The 20,416-nt window shown below is 38.1% G+C and overlaps 1 protein-coding gene and 1 pseudogene across 2 annotated transcripts; both read right to left on the bottom strand.

The window, feature by feature from the left end:
- Positions 1-5,825: 5,825 nt before the first annotated feature.
- Tceal3 (transcription elongation factor A like 3) lies at positions 5,826-7,782 on the bottom strand. Of its 2 annotated transcripts, none has more exons than XM_008832386.2 (3): positions 7,642-7,782; positions 7,011-7,090; positions 5,826-6,681 (listed from the first exon to the last, which is right to left on the bottom strand). In XM_008832386.2, the coding sequence occupies exon 3, from the start codon at positions 6,653-6,655 to the stop codon at positions 6,062-6,064; it is 594 nt and encodes a 197-aa protein (XP_008830608.1). In that variant the 5' UTR covers positions 6,656-6,681; positions 7,011-7,090; positions 7,642-7,782; the 3' UTR covers positions 5,826-6,061. The 2 variants fall into 2 exon arrangements, with proteins under 2 accessions (XP_008830608.1, XP_008830616.1); XM_008832394.1 differs by having other exon boundaries at positions 5,828-6,676.
- Positions 7,783-19,650: 11,868 nt separating this feature from the next.
- On the bottom strand, positions 19,651-20,212 carry LOC103733685 (annotated as a pseudogene).
- Positions 20,213-20,416: the final 204 nt, after the last annotated feature.

Below are 20,416 nucleotides of genomic sequence, written 5' to 3'. Positions count from 1 at the left end.
TGTTACCTTCTGATGGCAGCTGGTATAAAAGACCAAGGCAGAGGAGAACGTGGGGCTTTTTGCTGCTTGCCTTCTCTCTCGCTGGTGAGTTCATCTTGCTGCTGTCGACTGAAGACTAGCTGATATTTTGGAATCTGTCAGTCCTTCAGCACCGGATTGGGACTACTGAGACATCCAGCCTTGTGGACTGAGCAACTACGGATTCTCAGCCTCTCCAGTGTGGTGCATCCATTGTTGGACTACTCGGACTCTATCCTGTGAGCTAAGCTGATAAATCTTTATACATATTCATTCTACTGGTTCTGTTTCTTTGGAGAACCCTGACTAATACAAGGGGACAAGCTGATTCTTAGGAGATGATTACTGCTGCCCTAGGGTGAAGTCTTGCCCACATGAATACATGCCCTCACAGAACAAGGAATGGTCTGTATTGGTTGGCTTTGCTATTCTTGGACTCCAAAGTGACTACAGATTCAGTAGAACAACTTAACTTCATGTTTTCAGCTTTGAAAGGGGATGAAATAATTTAGGCCAATACTCCTTAAATGATTATTAACATGCTTACTTACAGGAATAGTCAGGTGACCCTCAATAAAGGAAACAATCAAAATGAAGGCAGAAGTGCTAGGCTTTCATCCTGACCCAAAGTAGAAGTTGATTTTTTTTTTTTTTTTTTAACAAAGGTGACTTCTGAGTCTCTGTTATAAGACTTAAATCATTGGCAAATGGTTAATTTAAATTTATTGGCAAGAGAAAACAGAGATGTCTCCACAAATTAAACCTATTTTACCTGTGTTTCAGAAACAAATTTGTTTTTTTTTATATAGTTGGTTATTTTTTTAACTTCAAAAAGAGTTGTTCTTTTTATTAAAGTGTATGTGTTTATGCCTGTGTGAATTTATGTGCATGCATGCGCTGGTGGAGGCCAGGAACTGGAGTTCCAGGCAGTTGTGAGCACCTGATATGGGTGGGGGGAACTGATCCCCGGTCCTCTGAAAGAACAGTAAGTGCTCTTAATCACTGAACCATCTCTTTAGTCCTTATAGTTATTTTGTTAAGACAAAATGTTTTCTAAAGTTTGCCCCAAAAGATAGAAAGGAATCATCATGTATAAAAATAAATGTAAAAGTTATATATATGAATGTATTTTGGTAAAGGTTAAAGGAAAGAGGAAATGTGTTTTTTAGATGAGAAAGAACTTGTATGATAAAATGAAGTTTTCTTCTAAATGAAAAAGAAAAGGTGAGGACAAAAATAGGGGGCTGGTATTATGGCTCAGTGGGCAAAGGTGCTTACTGCCAAGCCTGACTATCTGAGTTTGATCCCCAGGACCCACATGGTAGAAGGAGGGAACCAACTCCTGAAAGTTGTCCTTTGATCTCTACATGTGTACCATGATGCACGTATAAGTAAACAAATGTATAAAAATGTCAAATTTAAAAGTCTAGGGTATGTCATAAAAATTTTGTGAAAGACAAAATTTAAAGATTATATGTATAAGACTGTTTGTTATAATTAAATATTATTAAAAATTCTTCATGTCAATTTAAGCCCACTGATATAAAACTGAAACCTTACTTACTTAAAACAATTAGGTTTTACATTCACACAAAAGAAAAATTAGCTGAAAGAACAGGATTTTTCATTTTATTCCTTTACTGAATTGGCTATTTGAAACCTGTCAATTTGATTTTATTCAAATGCTTCCAATACAATGATAGAAATATTTCTTAATGCTAAATTTGTGTATTTTTCCATTGGGTTGAATTATTCTCTTATCAGAAAGCTACTGCCTTAGCAATGAGAAATATTAAAGAGAATTATTTCTATCTGGGCACTTCTACTAAATTGCATAGTAATTATGGAACTTATTTTAATGGGCCAATATTTAAATCTAGTTCCAAATCTATTGTATTGAATACAATTTAAATTGTGCCTACAACCTTCAGTCCTCTGAATTGATGTCTAAATGAAAAAAAAATGCCAGTAAAATAGTATTTGTCAAAACTGACTATAGCTTTCACCTTCCTTGGACAAGACATTCTCATTGGTTCTTCTAGATCTGAGATCTATCCCACTGGAAAGTGTCAACACTCGGTTTATAAAATAATTACTAGATATCCTATAAAAACTTTCAAAAACTGCATGAGTCATTTTTGCATAAGGTAGACATTCTACAGTATTATGAGTGGCTTAAAATTCGTAGCAAAAATTAAAATTTGGTTACAGAGTCTTTTCACAGTGAGTACCCAGGAAACAAAAAAAATAAAAATCTCGATGGCAAGTCTCAGCCATAGAATGGATCATATAGAGGACAGATTATCATGGTTTGAGAATAATGTAGAGAATTTATATCATTCTTTAAAATTCAATGACAAATGAAAAAATAAACATATTTTTTTGGTTTCAAAGGCATCATTCAGAAAATTAAAACAGAACAACTGAACGTGTTTGCAAATCACGTATCTAGTAAGAGAATTGAATTTAGTATATATAAACCTTTTTTTTACACAAAGCCTTATCTATTTTTATCCATGTATGTGTGTGTGTGTATGTGTGTGTGTTATATGTTTGTATGAATGTATACCATGTGTCTGAGGATGGTCACAGAGTTCAGAAGAGGGCATCAGATGACCTGGAGTTAGAGATGATAGTGAGCTGCTCAACATGGGTGCTGGGAACTGAACTAGGGTCCTCTGGAAGAGCAGAATGCTCTCTTAACATTGAGATGTCTCTCTGTTCATGAAGATCTCTTTAAAGTGAGAAATACTTCAAACAACACAATTTAAATGAGTGAATTTTTTGTATATACAATTTACCAAAGAAGATATACCATTGGTCAGTATGCCAATGGAAAGATTTTAAAATAATTAACAATAATGAGAATGCAAATCATTCCTCAGGAGGATATCATTTCACACCCATTATAATACATAAAATAAAAAAGACAGACAATAATAATTTGGTGAGAATATGAAAAACTCAGAACCGTCATATATTATTGATGTGAATGGGAAATGGTGACTCCAAGTTGGAAAACAGTTTGACAGTTTCTCAATGTGTTAAACATAGATTATCATTTTCTCCAGCCATAATTTTTCTTTTTTCATCATGCTTAGAATTGAGCCCAGAGTCTTGCACATAGTAGAAAAGCACTCTATCATTGAAATATGTCCCCAGCCTTTTGATGCAGAAATTCTACTCCTAAGTAAAATTTGCATGAACATTCATAACAGTACTATTCATAATATGCAAATCTGTAAAGGATGCAGATTTACATAAACCGATGAATGAATATCAAATGCCTTCTACTTAACAGAATATTATTACAAAATAAAAAGGAATTAATGATCATATATGCTAATAGCACAGATGAACCTTCAAAATATTATTCTGAGGGGCTGGAGAGATAGATGGCTCAGCAGTTAAGAGCACTGGTTACTCTTGCAGAGGACCCAGGTTTGATTCCTAGCACACACGGCAGCTAATAACCATCAATTCCAAGGAACCCAATACCCTTTTATAACCTCTGCAGACATTGCACAATATGGTGGATATACTTGCATGCATTCATGCAACACACTCATATGCATAAAATAAAAAAGTAATAGATAAGTTTTTTAAGTCCTGAGTGAAAGAAGCTAGTCACAAAACCCTCATGCTTCATGATTCCATTTATATGAAATTTTGACAATATTCAAGTCCATATAGACAGAGGGTAGATTGATGGTTGCCATAAACTGGGTTGAGGGCTACTGGAGGTGGAAGGTGGGAATGCATTATGTCTGTGAATAAATAGTTTCTTTTATTGGATGACGATGATGTTCTAAAATTAAGTAATAGATAAACAACTCTGTGGATGTGCTACATACCAGTGAATTGTATACATGTTTTGTGTGTGTTTATATCAATCCTCATGCTAGGAAAGTCTTCTATGACCTGAATTATATTCTCAGCTCCAACTTTTATTACATGAATTTTCTGGTAGGTGAATAAAATTTGTATTTTTAAAAGTAAATTTTTCTATTTAAAAACAAAATATTGTTTCTCCGTGGTAGAGGAGGTGCACTGTAATCAACCCTACCTCTGGAATTGTTACCATATTAAGGACTCATCTTTGGCCTTAGTTTTTGGCATAATCCAAACTCAGCTATGATAGTAGTCCAATCAGGTTGGAGAAATCAATATTGTTGATCTCATTCATATCACTATTCTTGTTTCCATGGCCACTTTGTACTTGGGCCTATTGATCAGAAGCTGACAGATTGACTGATATCTACAGAGACAATCCTTTTTTTCCTGCCAATTTTTGAGTTTCCTCTGCTGTGGATGCCCTTCGTGCACATTCATTAACTGAATAAGCCAACATGGATTATTTAGAATGGCATGTACTACAATACCTTTCAAGACCCTTCAAATGAGTAAAAACAATCTGAAACTTGGGAAACTTGAAAAAGCCCTGTGCCTCTGTTTCTTTCCTGCCATTCAGATGCCTTCTGTGAGTTGTTGCCTTAGTGTAGGGAGAATGAGGTTGATCTATCTCCCACTGCCAAATGCTTTCCCCCAAAGTCTGGGAAAACTGACTAAAGGCAGCTTGTTCCTTCTGGAATCTGGATTCCAAACTCTTTTTTTTTGCTGAGACTGGATACACAAGTCCTCCCTTAAAAAGTAATGTAGATAATCTTTTAACTATTAGAGTACAAGGCTGGCTCAGCTATTTTCTGAGATGAGCAGAAAAAATAAGTTTAAATTTTCTGATAATTTTTAGTAACATCTGACTAAAAAGATACAAGGCATTACATGGTGGTCCATCAAGGAAACCACAGGTTACTACAGGGTAAGTATCCCTTGCAAGAAATGCTTGGGCCTAGAGAGGTTTCAGGATTCGGAGGGGTTTGTTTGAATTTTGGAACACTAACCTAGTCCTTACCTGTTAAGCACCCCTAATATAAACTCCAAAATAGCCAAAATCTATAGCTGGAAGAGGGGCATTCTGCATACTCCTTTAGAGGTCAATAGGGGAACTTAGCCCTTTGAGGACTATAGGGAACTGGAAGAGCCTTACAGTCACAAAGAACACCATTATAGAAGTGTCAGGGAGTAAATGTACCAGGCATAATGGGACAGGAAGTTAGATATGGTAGTATCTAAAGATTCACACCACATCTCAGCTGCCTGGAGTTGTTCCTGGAAATAGGTGACAACTATTGTCATCCCTTCCCCTGGTTGACAGGATTCAGGATCCCACTATTCAACACAGCATATATTTAGCATGTGATATAGTCTATTGGGCAATCCTGTGAGGCAAGTATTATGAGCATTTCATAGATGACAAGACTAACTCCTATAGTAATGGATGAATTTTAAGTGCCAAGTTTATTCCTCTAGCAATGAGTTCTGGAGGAAATGTGAATTTTATTTATTTTACATTCAAACAATAGGAATTTTAAGTGTCTTTGTGGCCCTCACTATACTTAATAGTTCATTTGTTTATCATGTGTTTTCTAATTTTCATTTTAAAGTTATTATCATGGCAAACATAACCTGTATCCTTTGACAAAAGATAAGCAATAAGGAGTTAGAGAACCCAGGAAAAAGGGCCAAGGTACCTACTGATCTGGTTACAGCCAGGAAAGATCCCAAGTGGGAAAGTAGTGGAAAGTCCCCAACCACCTGATGGTTGAGTCCATGTGAGACCGATTTTTGTTCATTTTGTAGGAATAAATACTCCCAGATTTTAAATGAACACACTTTTATAGTTTTCTCTGTGGACAAATGCATTATGCAAGCATATTTATATTTTATACAAACAGACTGATACTATATATGTAGTTCTGCAAACTTTTTATTGTTATCTTACAGTGTACATGCACATGGGTGAAATCCTGTACTAGAAGACAGAGAGCACTGTAGTTGGGTCAAAAGGCTGCTGGTAAGGACAGTGACACCTAAAGCAGAGTATCGGCTCAAGGTTAAAGCACAGGGCCTGGCAAGTATCTACCAGGGAAAGCAGGGCCAGCAATATTCTCATCTGAGAAGTCAGACTCGAAGGCCAAAGGCATTAAAGGTATGGGACATCGTGTAGGCCCCTTTGGCCCCTGCCTCCGCCCCTCGCTCCCCTGACTCCGCGCTGGCCCCTGGGGGCGAACGCATCCTGTGCATCTCTCTGCATCCAGGGAAAACCACCCATTTTCTGCCTTTTCCTCAGCTCTTCCTGAGCCCTTGACATATCTGCACACTCTCTCATCATCTCCTCACTGCTTACATGCCTGTCCTCCTGAGAGTCCTTGGGGGAATCGTCTGTCCCCCTGTCTGTTTTTCGTTTTGCTTTCCGGGGCACGTAATCTTCAGCAGGACGCTTTTCTGCGGCCCTTGGCTCACTGGCTGGCTTTGCCTGGGAATCAGGCTTGCCCTCCCCTTGGCAGTGACCCTCCCCTTCAGACTTTCCCTGCTTTTCTGATTTCCCCTCATCTCGTGGTTGTCCCTGCTCATCTGGCTCTGCCTTATCCTCTAGCTTCCCCTCGTGTGCTGGCTTCGCTTTCTTGTCCGGCTTGTCGTCCTCATCGGACTTTTCTTCATCTTCAGGCTCTACTTCATCTTCTGGCTTTCCCTCCTTTGCCAATTTTCCCTCTTTTTCACCATGGAGTTCTTCCATGTCGAGATTTCCCTCCTTTTCCTGTCCTGCGAGTAAGGATGGGGGAAAGGGAGGCAAAGAAGAGACGTTAGAGACTGAGACGTGGGAGTGGAATGCAGGTTCATTTGTGTGTGGCCCTTGGTGGGGGCGGGGGGACGGGGGTCCCTTACGTTCCCAGGTTTTCCAAATGTTCCTTCTGCCTGTACCCCTCCAGCACACTTGAGACAACTATGCCCTGGCAGTCCCTGCCGCCTTCTCTGTGCTCCTTCAGTATGGAAAGCTTTGTGGAATTGGGGGGTGGGGGTGGGGGAGGGCAGCAGGGTCCCTAATCTGCCCGTGTCCCATGTCCCTAGCCATGGGACCGCCATCCACTGACCTGCAGGGATACTGGGCAGGTCTCTCCTCCTTTCCAGGTGTCACAGCGCGCTGGAAACCGCAGAGGTGCAGACCTGCAGACTGGACACAGGGGTAGGGGCTTGGCGCTCAATGAACGCACAGGCACTAAGAACCTGTCCCGAAGCCTGGACCCATCACTCAACCTTTTCCTCCGTTATCTCCCCCCTCTCCCGCCCCCCCCACGTACCCCAGCCGCCATTTCTTTTCAGGCCCTGGGCACCAAACCGGGATGCTCTCCAAAGTACATTTTGCTTTGCGCTTCCCGCTCACGCTCCAAAGGCAGCCTGCCCCACCCCCACCCTCCTTTAGGTCCAGGTTAGTTTGTCATCATAACCTGGAGTGCAAGAGAGGAGCACTCCCGAACGCATCTATGTCTCACCGTCGCACTGCGGGCCCCCTCCACCTCGTTTGCTCTAAAATGGATGGGGCTGTGGGCTGAGGGAAGCGAGCCCGCTGCAGGGGTCCTCCTCAGTCCCTCTCTCCACTCCACCCGCTCTGCGCCCCCTCCTCACCAATCTCTCCCAATCCCCCCCCCCAGCTGCTGCTGGTTGCAGCTGCCAACTGCCTCCATCCCTGCCCCAGCTCTGCAGGCACAGCCTTTCCTTACTGACCTGAGAGACCTGAGACAGGCTAGCACTTCCTTGCAGAAGCCCACTCGCTACTGGTTTGCTGCTCCGGACAGCACTGGGAGCTGGTTCTGAGCGGGCACCAGGACTGGACCGCAGGGCGGGCAAGCGGGCGCGGGGGCTGGTGCCCACGTCTGCGCCTGGCCGATCACGTGAACACCGCGTCACCCGAGCTCCCCCCCCCCCCGCCACGCCTGACCCATCTCACCCTCCACGTCCCGGTGGGACTGAGAAGATGAGGACTGTATGCAGTCTGTGTGCGCCAAGGCAAAGCCTGGAGTTGACCTGCATAAGGGAGAGGCTTCTTGCTACCAGGTGTTTTACCTGGTGCATGTCGTGATATACAGCATCTCTGATATGCCCGTTACAGGTGGGACAGTCCATCAGAAAGAGTATTTCACTTTGCCAATAGTGCTCAAATCTTGAACCACAATAACTGGCTTTAAAAACCAATTTTGGATGCAGTGGCACACACCTGTAATTCCAGCACTTAGGGAGTGAGACAGGGGTTTGAGACAAGCCTGGGCTATTGTGAATTCAAGGACTGCTCTGCTACTATCAAAACCCTGTCTCAAAACCAACCTACCAACCACCTAACCCACCAACCAATCCAGTTCTGCCTGAATATAGTGCCTGGCGTTGGTGCCTGACAGGAAAGTTGAGCTGCTATCCTAAACGGCAGTGTTCCTCAGGGTTCGGGCCTCTTGAGTCACCTTCTCTCTCTTCCTGAGTAATTGATCTCTTTCGTTTGCCTCTAAACACTAATGAATCCCAAATCTGTGTCTTCAGGCCATTTGCTCCCCAAATCTCAGACCCCTTTCTGCTTTCGCTTTAGTAATAATAGGAGCATGTTCTCCATACCCTTTCCAACAGAATATATGACATATTTTTTTAAATTCACTAACATGGTAGTTACCAAGAAGTATTTTAGTGACAGCTTAATTTTTCTTTGTGAATTGTCATGTCTTTTCTCCATTTATCTACTGGGTATTTTTTTGTCCATCTCTGTTTTTCCAAGTGTTCCTTATACATTAATGTTATTTTACAGGCTTTAATCTATTGTACATGTTGCAAATATTTCCATCCAGTTTTGCTAGTGGCCTTTTAGCTTTGTCTATGACCTTTTCATGACATGGGTGAGTTTGCTATTTATACACCTGTTTGAATGGTAGAGTACTTAAGTTCCTATGTATGGCTGGGCCCTCCGATACATGCTCTTCATATAGAAAGCACCCTTAAAGGTCTAACAAATAGAATCTTTTAGAGAGTAAAACTCCATCATCCTAGGGCTCTAATTATTCCCAAAGACAATTTCTCAAGTGTAATATGTGTAAGCCAGGAGTGGTGGCGCATGCCTTGAATACCAGCACTTGAGACGCAGAGGCAGGCAGATCTCTGTGAGTTCAAGGTCAGCCTGGTCTACATAGTGAGTTCCAGGACAGATGGGGCTACAGGGAGACCCTGTCTCAAAGAGACCAAAAAAATGATAAAAATATTTTACAATTTATGAAAGACATTTATCCGGATATAGGTCCAAGAATCCCCCCAAATCCTAAACAAAATCAGTAAAAAGTGACTTACATGAAGATATATAATGCAGTAGTTTTCAGCTACCTATATTCAATTATAGTCTAAAAATATTAAATGGAAAATTCTAGAAATAATATTCTAAGTTCTGTACTGTTCTGAGCAGCATGATGAAATCTCATGCCGTCCCATTTCATGACTTTGTTCATCATATTCACACAATATAAGCTTTCTACCTATTAGTCACACTGTTGCTATCTCAGCTATCAGAACCCTTGTGATACTACAGTGCTTGTGTTCAAATAATCATTAATTTACTTAATAATGGTCCCAAAGCACAAAGTTTGTAATGCTTGCAATTCACGTTAAGTAAAAGTCACAAAGTGCTTTTTTAACTGAAAAGCTCCACGTTCTTAACTTACTAAGTTAAAACAAAAATATGTGCTTAGGTTGCTAAAATCTTCTGAGGGTGGGGATGTTACTAGCACCTGTAAGACTCTAAGTTCAGTCTTTAGCACCAGGAAAGGAATTTGTGAGGAAAATAAAATAAAATTAATGATACTTTGCTGCTGTGTTTCAAACCACAAATGTAATGGCCACAGAGCATGGTAAGATGCTTAGTTAAACTACAGGAAAGACATTACATTAAAATACTTGCTACTATCCACATTCAGACACCTATTCTAGGTCTTAAATATGATCCTCCATGAATAAGCAGGGCCTAATGTAGTGAACTTTCAGAGAATTGAAAGCAATGAGAAAAAATTTAAAGTAGCCCCAAAAAAGTTTATGCCTCAAAAGAAACAAGTTAGATTGTTCTGGCTTCTTAGCAGCGACAATGGAAACATGAGGACAGTGCAGTATTGTTAGTGTCTTGAAAAAGTACCAACGTAGAAACTGACAACCAGCAAAAATATCCTTCAAAACTGAAGGTGACAGAGTCCAAAAAAACAAAAAAATTTACCAGTAGCAGATACAAAATATAAGAACTATTAGAAAGTTTGTTTTTCAGTTAAAATAAAAAGTATCTCAGGTAGAAGAGTAGAGATAGAAGAACGAACAATAATTAAAAGGGTAAGCATCTATAGAAATGTAAAATAACATTATTGTGATGCTTAGTATTGTCAAATTAACAGAAGCTAGAATCACTTGGGAGATGAGTCTCAAGACTTGTCTGAAAGGAATTATCTTGATCGCATCAGTTCAGTTGATAAGACCTGCCCACTGTTGGTGTCACCGTTCCCTGGCTGAATCTTGGACTCTCTAAGTGGAGAAAGGGAGCTGAACAGCATACGTGTAGTCAGGCCTCTCTGTCCCTAATTATGGTTGAGATGTGACCAGCTCCTTCAAACTCTTGCTGCTGTGATTTCTCCCCTATGATGGACTGTAACCTGGAATTGTGAACCAAATAAACCCTGCCTCCCTTACGTTGCTTTTTGCAGAGCATTTCATCATAGTAAAAGGAAAAAAAAAAAAAAAAACAACCCAAGGTAACTCTATGAAATAGTAATCTTATTTTCTTATTAACTCATAAATTAAGAGGGCTAAAGTGTTTAATGCACTTGCAATATCTTGGGAGTATGAAAAGTATAAATTGATATTAGCCTTCAAGAGGACAAAAGTGTATGTGATAATTACTGAATGAAGCTTCCATGGTAATAAAGGGATAAAAACAGAAAAATAGTACTAAAATTGAGAAAGATAACATGAATCAGATGGGACAGAGATATGGAACTTGATATAATTGTTAACTTATATCTATTAATATTAGTGACTAAATTAATGAAAATGCTGTACATGTAGTAATTAAAAGATAAATATTTTTAGAAAGTCAACTATATGATTCTTATGAAAGAAATCTTCAGGGGTGTGTGTGTTGGGGGGTAGCTAAATGATAGAATATGTGCTTAGCTTGCTGAGGTCCTAGATTCAATACCCAGCATGTATTCATTCTCATTTGTTTTCTCTCTCTCTCTCTCTTTCTTTTTCTCTCTCTCTGGAATATGAAGATTAATGAATATTGTAAGTGCATGCATAGAAAAAATCGTAGCATAGAAATACTGACCAAAAAGGAAGTCAGTATATTTACATTGATAATAATAACAATAATAATAAAAACAGTTAAAGCAAACAGTATTGCTAGAGATGAGTGCAATTAAATAATATTAAAAAAAATTTACTCACTTATCAATTGGATCTCAAAATAACTTTAAAAAAAGTTTCAGTCCTACAGGGATAAATGAATTTATTTAGTTATTATTTAGTGTTAACACCTCTTTCTCTGTAACTGAAAAAAAAAAAGCAAGTAAAAGAGCAGATACAAATTGAACAAAACAATCTGTAAAACTTGGCCTAAGGGGGCATAGGAAACACTGCACAAACTTTACATTCTTTTTAAATGAATGCAGATAATTTACTCAAATTGAATAAATTCTTGGTCATAAAACAAAATTTGAAATTGAAAATTGAACATAATATAGGGTATTTTTCATAGTGAAAAAAGTAAGAATTTAATAATGAAAGTAATTATAAAAGGCTTGAAATTTAAGTAACAAACTTATAATTCTTTGGAAATTAGAAAATGTTTGAACTGATTGGTAATTAAAACATTTACGTATCAATTATTTTTGGAACAAAAATCATATGAGCTATAGCTGAATCACACCTAGGAGGATACTTATAGCATGGAATATATATATTAGAAGAGACAAAATATTGAAAATCGATGACTCAAGCAGTCAATTTCAGAATATAGAGACAGAAAACAAATCAATTGAAATTATAAGCAAGGAGACATAATTCTAAGAGCAGAAATTAATGAAATAGGAAAGAGACAGAATAAAATGCATCAAAAAATCTCTCAGTTACTTAGGTAACGGCAGTAAAATTAATAAACACACAGATTAACCTAGAAAATAATGAAAATACACAAATAATCAATATGAGGACAAAAAGTAAGAGTACTGCTTCAGGTCCTACAGAAGAAAAAATGTATTAGGAAGAACTTATTGTCAGTAATTTCAAAATTCAGATGATTAAGATAAATTCCTATTAAAATGAAACTTTAAAAAATCAGATCAATACAGAGCCAAGAATGGTAGCCCACACCTTTAATCCAAGCACTCCAGAGGCAGAGGCACGAGGATCTCTGTGAGATTGAGGCCAGCCTGGTTTACACAGCAAGTTCCAGGCCACCTGGGACTACAGGGAGAACTGTTCTCCAAAGAAGCAAAAACAAAAACAAAATGTACAATCAATAAGTATGTTCCAGTGATCTGGATATCACAATATACAAATTTAAATTTCATTTCTTTTTTAAATAAGCAGCTTTAGTGAGATATAATTTACAAATTAATCATTTAATAATATTTTATTATTTTTATTTTATGTATACAAGTGTATTGCCTGTATGTATGTAAGCGCACCTGTGTCCTGCAATGCCCATGGAGATCAGAAGAGGGTGTTGGATTCCCTGGAACTGGAGTTACACGAGGTTGTTAGCCATCATGTGGAAGCTGGGAACCGAACCTGGGTTCTCTGCAAGAGCAGCCAGTGCTTTTAACCACTGAGCCATCACTCCAGCCCCTAAATTAATACTTTTTTAAAGACAAAGTCTTGCTATGCATCCCAGCATAGCAAGACTGGCTTCAAGCTTGTGATCGTCCTACCTTACCATCACAAGTGCTGGGATTATAGATATGAGGCATTGGGCTTGGTTTGAATTCTTCCTTTGTAAAATGTACAATTCCATAGTTTTTACTATACTCACAAAATTTTGCAATCATTCTCAGTATCTAATTTTAGAAAATGTTTTTTTTTCTCAGCAGAAAAATAAACCCTGTGTCCTTTGGTAATGAAATTCCATTCTTCCCTCTTTCAGATCCTGAAAACTACCATTATAGCATTAATTACTGGATTTGCTTAGGCTGGGTATATCATATATGTGGAACATACAATAAAAAATGAGTTTTAAAAGAAAACCAATAACAGATTATTGGTACCAATTTAAAAGACAATATATAAGAATTTTCTTCATTGAACACAAATTCCAGAAGGGAAAATTTGTGATACAGACACAACACCCAATACTGATTTTAGCATTATGTGCATTTGTTACTGTCCACTGGAAAAATCTGAATGAAATACTAGATCTGTCATTTAGTAGTGCTGTGGCCCTCAGGCAATTACTTGAAGTCTCTTTGCACCTCAGTTTCTTCAAACATGCAATGAAAACTAATGAACTTTACATTGTCAGTAAGAGAATTAATACATGCAAGTCATTACTGGAAATAATTTTAGCTACTTTTCATTGCCCCATAATCTTATGCAATAAAACTTTAAAAAATTAAAAATTAGATGGCTTCTGATAAATGACACCCATAGTTGACTCTGGCTGCCACATGCACACACAGGCATGTGAGTATGCATACATACAAGTGCACTTTTGTCTTGGTTTTCTTTCCCTTTGCAGTGATAAAAATACTCTGATAAGGTGCTAGAGAGATGGTTCAAGGGTTAAGAGCGTTGACTGCTCTCCCACAGGACTCGGGTTCAATTCCCAGCACCCACATAGCAGCTAGCAACCATCTGTAACTCAAGTTCTAGGAGATTCGATGCCCTCTTCAGACTCTGTGGGCACTGCACGACATGGATATACTTACACACATGTAGGCAACACACACATATATAAAATAAAATATTAAAGGTATTCCAGTAAAAGCAACTTATGGGAGAAAGGGTTTATTGGTGCACAATTCCAGGTTATAGTTCAGTAAATCAAGACTTCTGGAATTTAAGACAGCTGATAATATTATATCCACAGTTACTAGCAGAGAACAATGAAGTAATGTATGGATGTTAGTGCTAAGCTTGCTTTTTTTCTACTCTTATACAGTTCAGAGTCTCCTTCCTAGGGAATGGAGCTACCCACAGTAATTGAGTCTTTCTACCCCAATTAATGTAATAAAGAAAATCCCCCACAGACTTGCCCACATGCCAACAAAATCTAGACAGTCATTCATTGTTGACAATTAAAAATAACCATCACAACGAGAGAGAGAGAGAGAGAGAGAGAGAGAGAGAGAATCATATTAAGCAAGGAAGAAAAATATACATACTACAGTAATAAAAAAAACCTGGAGTAACTATATAATTCAAAAAGAGCAGGTTTCCGAACAAGGAAAACCAAGGCTATAAAGAGAAAAGTACATATTGAAGGGATTAATTCTCCATCCACTTATAATAATTTGAACATGCATGTACCTAATAGAATGTCAAAATTATGTGTGGCAAAATGTGACCTAACTAAAAAGGAAGGAGAGAAACCCATTACAAGTGCTGCCAAATCCAACATCCCTCATCCAATCAGTAGTTGATAAACGTCAGAAGAAAAATCAACGAGGATATAGTTGATCTGAATGGTACTATCAATCCATCAACATTCTCTAATTGACTCTTGACCTTTGTAGTACACTGCATCCAATGGTAGAACACCACTTTTTCCAGCTTGACACAGACCATTTGTTAGGCCATAAAAAGTCATAATTATTTTAAAAAATAAAAATCAAAAGAGTATGCTATCAACAGATTTAAAATAAACAGCAATACTAGAAAATGTAAGTGGAAAACCCAAATATTTTGGAAATTAAACATACTTGTAAATAGTACATGAATCAAATGAGAAGGCTCATGGGAGGTGTAACCTATTTTCAAATAAATTAAAATAAAACATAGTGATACTATAGGTAGCAAAAGCAGTGCTTATGGAGTAATTTCTAGATTAAAAGCACTTATGAGAAAAAAAGACATAAGATCAATAATACAATCTTTACTTTAGGAAACAGAAGAGTAAAGCAGGCAGAAAAAATAACAATTTAGAGAATAAATCAATGAAAGTGAAAATAGTAAAAGAATACAGGGAATTGGTGAAACCAAAAGACGGCTCTTTAACAGGGTAAAACTTGACACATCTCTTGCCAGGCTATCCACAAACAAAAAAGAGGACTCAAATTAACTATATCAAAAATGAAAGTATAGTTTTCACTGCTGACCCCATGAACAATAAAAATGTAATAAAAGAATACTATAAATAACTCTATGCCTACATACTTGCATATTAGATGAAATGAATCAATTTCTTGATAGTCACAGACTACCAAATCTCAGACAAGGAGAAATAAATGACAGATGCTTGCATCTGTTAAATAAATTGAATGCTTAATTAACAGCCTTCCAAATATTGAAATCTTGAGGACAGTATGATTTCATTAGTGAATTCCATCAAAAGTTTAAGAAAGAAATTAGAAAAGTTCTCCACAACCCATTCCCTAAAATAGAAGCAAGAAACAATGCTTCAGACCCATCTCAGGCTGGTATTATCATAATTCCAACACTACAGGTCAATATCTCTCATGAAAAAAGATATAACATCCCCAATAAAATGTTGACAAATTAAATCCAATAATGTATTTTAAATTATACAAAGTTGGCTCATCATTTAAAAATCAATCCATATAATCTGTCTCATTAATAAACTAAAAGACAAAACCATAATATGACCACATCACCTAATGCAGAAAAAGCATTTGACAAAATGCACCACCAGTTCATGATAAAAGCACTAAAAAAGAATTAGAGGAAATTCTTGAACTCTGTAAAGAACATCATCAAATCCTTATGTCTAACATCATAGTTAATGCTGACAAAATGATAATTTTCACCTTAAGGTCAATAATAAGGAAGACAGTACACCCTTCTTAATTAACTTTGAAACTTCATACTGAAATTTCTAGGTAGTGCAACATGAAAAAACAGAAATGAAACATACATAGATTGGAAAGAAGAAAACAAAACAATCTTTATGTGCAAATGACATGATTGCCTATGTTGAAAATGCTGAAGAACTGACAAACTCCTGGCTACCAAGTCTCAACATAAAGGTCAGTACAGAAAAGCCAGTTGCATTCTGATATAACAGCAATGAACAACTGAAATTTGAAATAAAAAATATCAAGTTTTTTGTCTTCTCAAGTTAGGTCTCCTTGTAGTCCCAGGTGGCCTGGAACTCACTATGTATACCAGGCTGACTTTGAACTTACAGAGATCCACCTGCCTCTGACTCCAGAGTATTGGGATTAAAGGCATATGCCACCATGCCCAGATCCATGCTTTTCAGTTTCTAATTTCAGTGGTTCATTGCAGGGCCTGAATATGACCAAAATACAGTGCATGAAATTCTCTGAGAATCAATAAAATAGTATTTAAAACTATGATTTAGAATAGCATTCCCCAAATACAGAATGTGATGAAAAATCTTAATGTATTATAAATATGTGAAATGATGATACTGAAAAGATGAGAGGAATAAGATGCTGACAGTTAAATTTGGAATTTAGTGATATCTATAAGAGTCAAGGGAAAGAGAACTACATTTGGTACTCTGGTAAAGTGTTTTGGGAACCCATTATAAGTGTATACTGGAATTAAACAATTAACAAAGTGTGTGGCAGAGAATGAGGAACAAGTTTATCACATTGGGAGCAGAAGGCTGCACACAAGCAAGGGAAACCATAATGAACCATTCAATAGTTGACTGCAATTGAAAACATTAAAATAAACTCATGTTATTTATATAGATACACAAATGACATGTTTGCATATTCCTGTATATTTACTTTGCCTTCTTAAAAATGCAAGGTCTCATGTAGCTTCAGCTGGCCTTGAAATCACTAGATAGTTTAGAATTGCCTTAATCTTTTGATCCACTTCACTTCACCTGTCAAGTGCTGGAGTTACAGGTGTGCATCAACTCACTTGGCTATTTTCTTTATAAACACTCACACATATGGATGCATACATGGGCTACTATATATGCATGCATCTAGTAGGTTTTTTTTTGGATGAAAGGATCAAGAACTAATGATATCCATACAGCAATGAGTATGCTTAGCATAAAAATTGTCATGTTTTAAATATTATTCATAAACAAAAATATCATTGGTTCCTTAAGAAATGGATTAGTCTAGGAATTTGGCAAGAAATATGCAAGATAAAGCAAGAACATCTTTTTGTTGTTTTGGGATGTGGGGCCTGTCTATGGAGCCAAGGCTGGCTTCAAACTTGCCATGTAGTGCACACTGGCCTCAGATATGAAATCTTCCTGTCTCAGCCTCTCCTGGGTCAGGATTACAGGTATGCCATACTATACCTGGCAGCTTATGTGTCAGAAGGTACTAAAAACTCATAATGCAGTGATAAAAATAAATGAGTGCAGGAGCCAACTGAAAATTCTCCAAATGCATAAGGAAAAAAATGATTTGAGCAACAAAATATGTAACTTCTCTATAGAGAAACCTTACAGACACAGTCTAATCCCAGTGACAAAGGTTAATTTAGCATCATTAGTGATTAGTAATATTGATATGTATCTTTTACATGATGTAACAAAAATAGCATTTTACCAATGTGGTCTTCCTCCCCCAAAACATTAACACCTATAAAAACACAAGACAAACAAAGCAAAACAAATAGTGAAACAGTAAATACCTGACCAATACCTTTCAAATGTGTAAAGGTCAGCAAAAACAGGGAATATTTCAGAAACTCTCACAACCAAGAGCCTATGGAGAGATGGTGAAAAAATGTAATGAGATCATGGATTAGGGAAAGAGAATCAGGGTAATTGGAGTAAAGCATGTACTTAAGTAAATGATAATGCATCAGTATGGATTCATTATGACAAATGGACCCTGTCAATGCAGGATGTTAATAAGAGTGGCTACTTGGTATGGAATACATGGAAATTCTGTATTATCTTTGTAAAAATTCTTTAAATTTACAAATGTCCTAAGATAAAGCTTATTTTAAAGATACTATTAATATTGGAAAGCGAGGTGTGTAGTCAAGGGGCTTGGCAATGCAGGTAAGTGAAGTCCTGGAGGAGCTGTTGTGGGGTGGGGGATGGAAGTATAGGGAAGGGAAATTCCAAAGGAGTTAGGCAGGGCAGGGGGCAGGGCAAAGAGGAGTCCTGCTACATCTATGCAGACACAGGCAGCACTAAATGAACTCAGTGGGTTAAAAATAAAGAAGACACAATGTTGGGTGGGTATAGAGGTAGGGGTGGATCTTAGAAGAAGGGGATGAATATAATAAAAATATATTGTATGAAATTTTCAAAGGAAATACAATATTATTTATAAAGAAAGCACATGAAGTTTGGAGGGGAAAGTCATGGTAGGAGGAATTGGGAGGAATTGTTGGGGAGGGAATGTGGGATGAATTTAATCAAAACACATTATATGCATGGATGAAATTCTCAAACAGTAAAAAAGTGATTAAAAATGAAAAGTAAAAGTACTATCAATAAAATCAAAGACTACTGAAGATCTATGGGAAAAGTTTCATAGAAAGAAGGGGCCTTTGAAATAGCAAGGCAAGGCTTAACATACCTTTCCTAGGAGAAAATTACTAACAAAACATAGTAGAAAAGAGATTACACAATAGTAGGTACTATATATCAGGGCAAGCTAAGTCTACTGAAGATAAAGAAGGACATAGTTTTGCTTTACTTCATTATGACCTCTAGCTCACTACCACCGGGAGGGAACTTAGTGGGGGGGAATATCCTAGAAAAGAAGCACACTTCCAGGGAGACATGTCACGACCAAGAGGGAGTGCTATACACCTCTCAAATACCTGGATTTTTTTTTTCTGGGCATGGGCGAGACTTCTCTCAGTTCTCCCCCAAATATCTGACCAGGTATTTGTTATGCTAGTACAGACACAAGGTACGGGACAGTCAGGACACTTAACTTCCATTGTCCCTTACTAGATTATCTCCAGAACCCTAGATGGAAAGTTTTATCCTCATTTCACAAATGAAAAGTTTGTACCTTACAGAAGTAGATCCGGAGTTACCTTTAGGTTAATTCTCTCAGCACGGAGAGATACTATTTTTTTCCTCCTATTTTACAACCTGAAAATCTAAGTATTAAATGACTCTATTGCCTTTATAGATTAACTGGGCAATTTTTTAATTGCTTATGTACTATTACCTGTCTTTTATATTTTATTTCTACCTCCTTAAATTTTAGGAGACAAATTGGGAATGAACACAACAACAACAGCAACAGCAACAACAACAACAACAACAAAACCAGCAATAGAAAACCTGTTGATCTTTTAGTGACATAATATTCAGAGTTGTTTTCTCAATATAGAACACTGAGCATCTTTTGCAATTTTACAAAAGCAAGCTGATGCCAACTATGTGGTTCTGCAGGTTGTATTGTTCTGAAATTGTACAATTCACTAAGAATATATTTCCTTTCAACGAACATAAACCTGCTAGTGAAACCTGGAACACTGCAGCAGGGTCAGAGGGGCTGCTGGTAACAGAAGGAATGCCTAAATCAAAGAAAGCAGCAGCATAAGCTTAGAGCACTCCGCCCAGAAAATGCCGCAGGGACATTACACATAAGGAATGTCTTCAATGTCCCTGCGTGGAGCCCTGCAGCCACCCCTGAATTCCCTTGGGCCCCTTGAGTGGACCTGGTCCTGTAAACTTCTTTGCATATAAAAAAATGTGCCCCGTTTTCAGCTTGTCCTTTCTCTCCTCGTCCTTTACCTTGGCCATGTTGTCAAATTTCTAATCATGTCCTCACTGCTGAAGTTCATATCATGGATGGCCTCTTCATACTCCTTGAGGAAGCAGTTCTGCAGCTTGTTGGTTTTCTTTTAGTTTTCCTGGGCGCATGGTCCTCAGCTGGGCGCTTTTCTGCCCAGCTCCTCTTTCACTTTCTGGCTTCCCCTCTCTCGCTGGCTTTCCCCCCTGCCCTGCATTTCTCTCAAGCTCTGGCGTTTCCTGACCCCTTGGCATTTCCTCATCTGCCTTTCCCTGGTTTTCTGAGATGGCCTTGTCTTCCCGAGTACCAGCTACTTCTGTCTGTCCCTTCTCCTGAGGATGTCGCTCATTTTTCATCTGTCCTTGGTTTGAAGGTGTTCCTCCCTTGTCACTGAAGAGTTCTTCCATGTCCAGATTTCTCTTTTCCTGTGCTGAGGGTAGAGGTGGGGGTTGGGAAAGAGGAGACAGTGAGAAGTTGTGGGAGACTGAGAAGCAGGTGAGGACACAGGCTGATTTAATTTTGGCACCTGAGCCTTGTGAGGGGTCCTAATAGCTTGCCTGCCCTCCAAGTGTGCCTTCTGTCTCCACCCCTCCCTCACAGGTGAGACATCT

Source organism: Nannospalax galili, unplaced genomic scaffold (genome assembly GCF_000622305.1).
Source record: "Nannospalax galili isolate Female #2095 unplaced genomic scaffold, S.galili_v1.0 scaffold671, whole genome shotgun sequence".
In the NCBI taxonomy this organism is placed as follows: Eukaryota; Metazoa; Chordata; class Mammalia; order Rodentia; family Spalacidae; genus Nannospalax; species Nannospalax galili.
The sequence above is the reverse complement of the archived record's forward strand: the minus strand, read 5'-3'. Positions and strand labels throughout refer to the sequence as shown.

Coding starts and splice junctions, on each gene's coding strand:
- Tceal3 (XM_008832386.2), bottom strand. CDS start 6,655: ATGGAAGAACTCCATGGTGAAAAAGAGGGAAAATTGGCAAAGGAGGGA.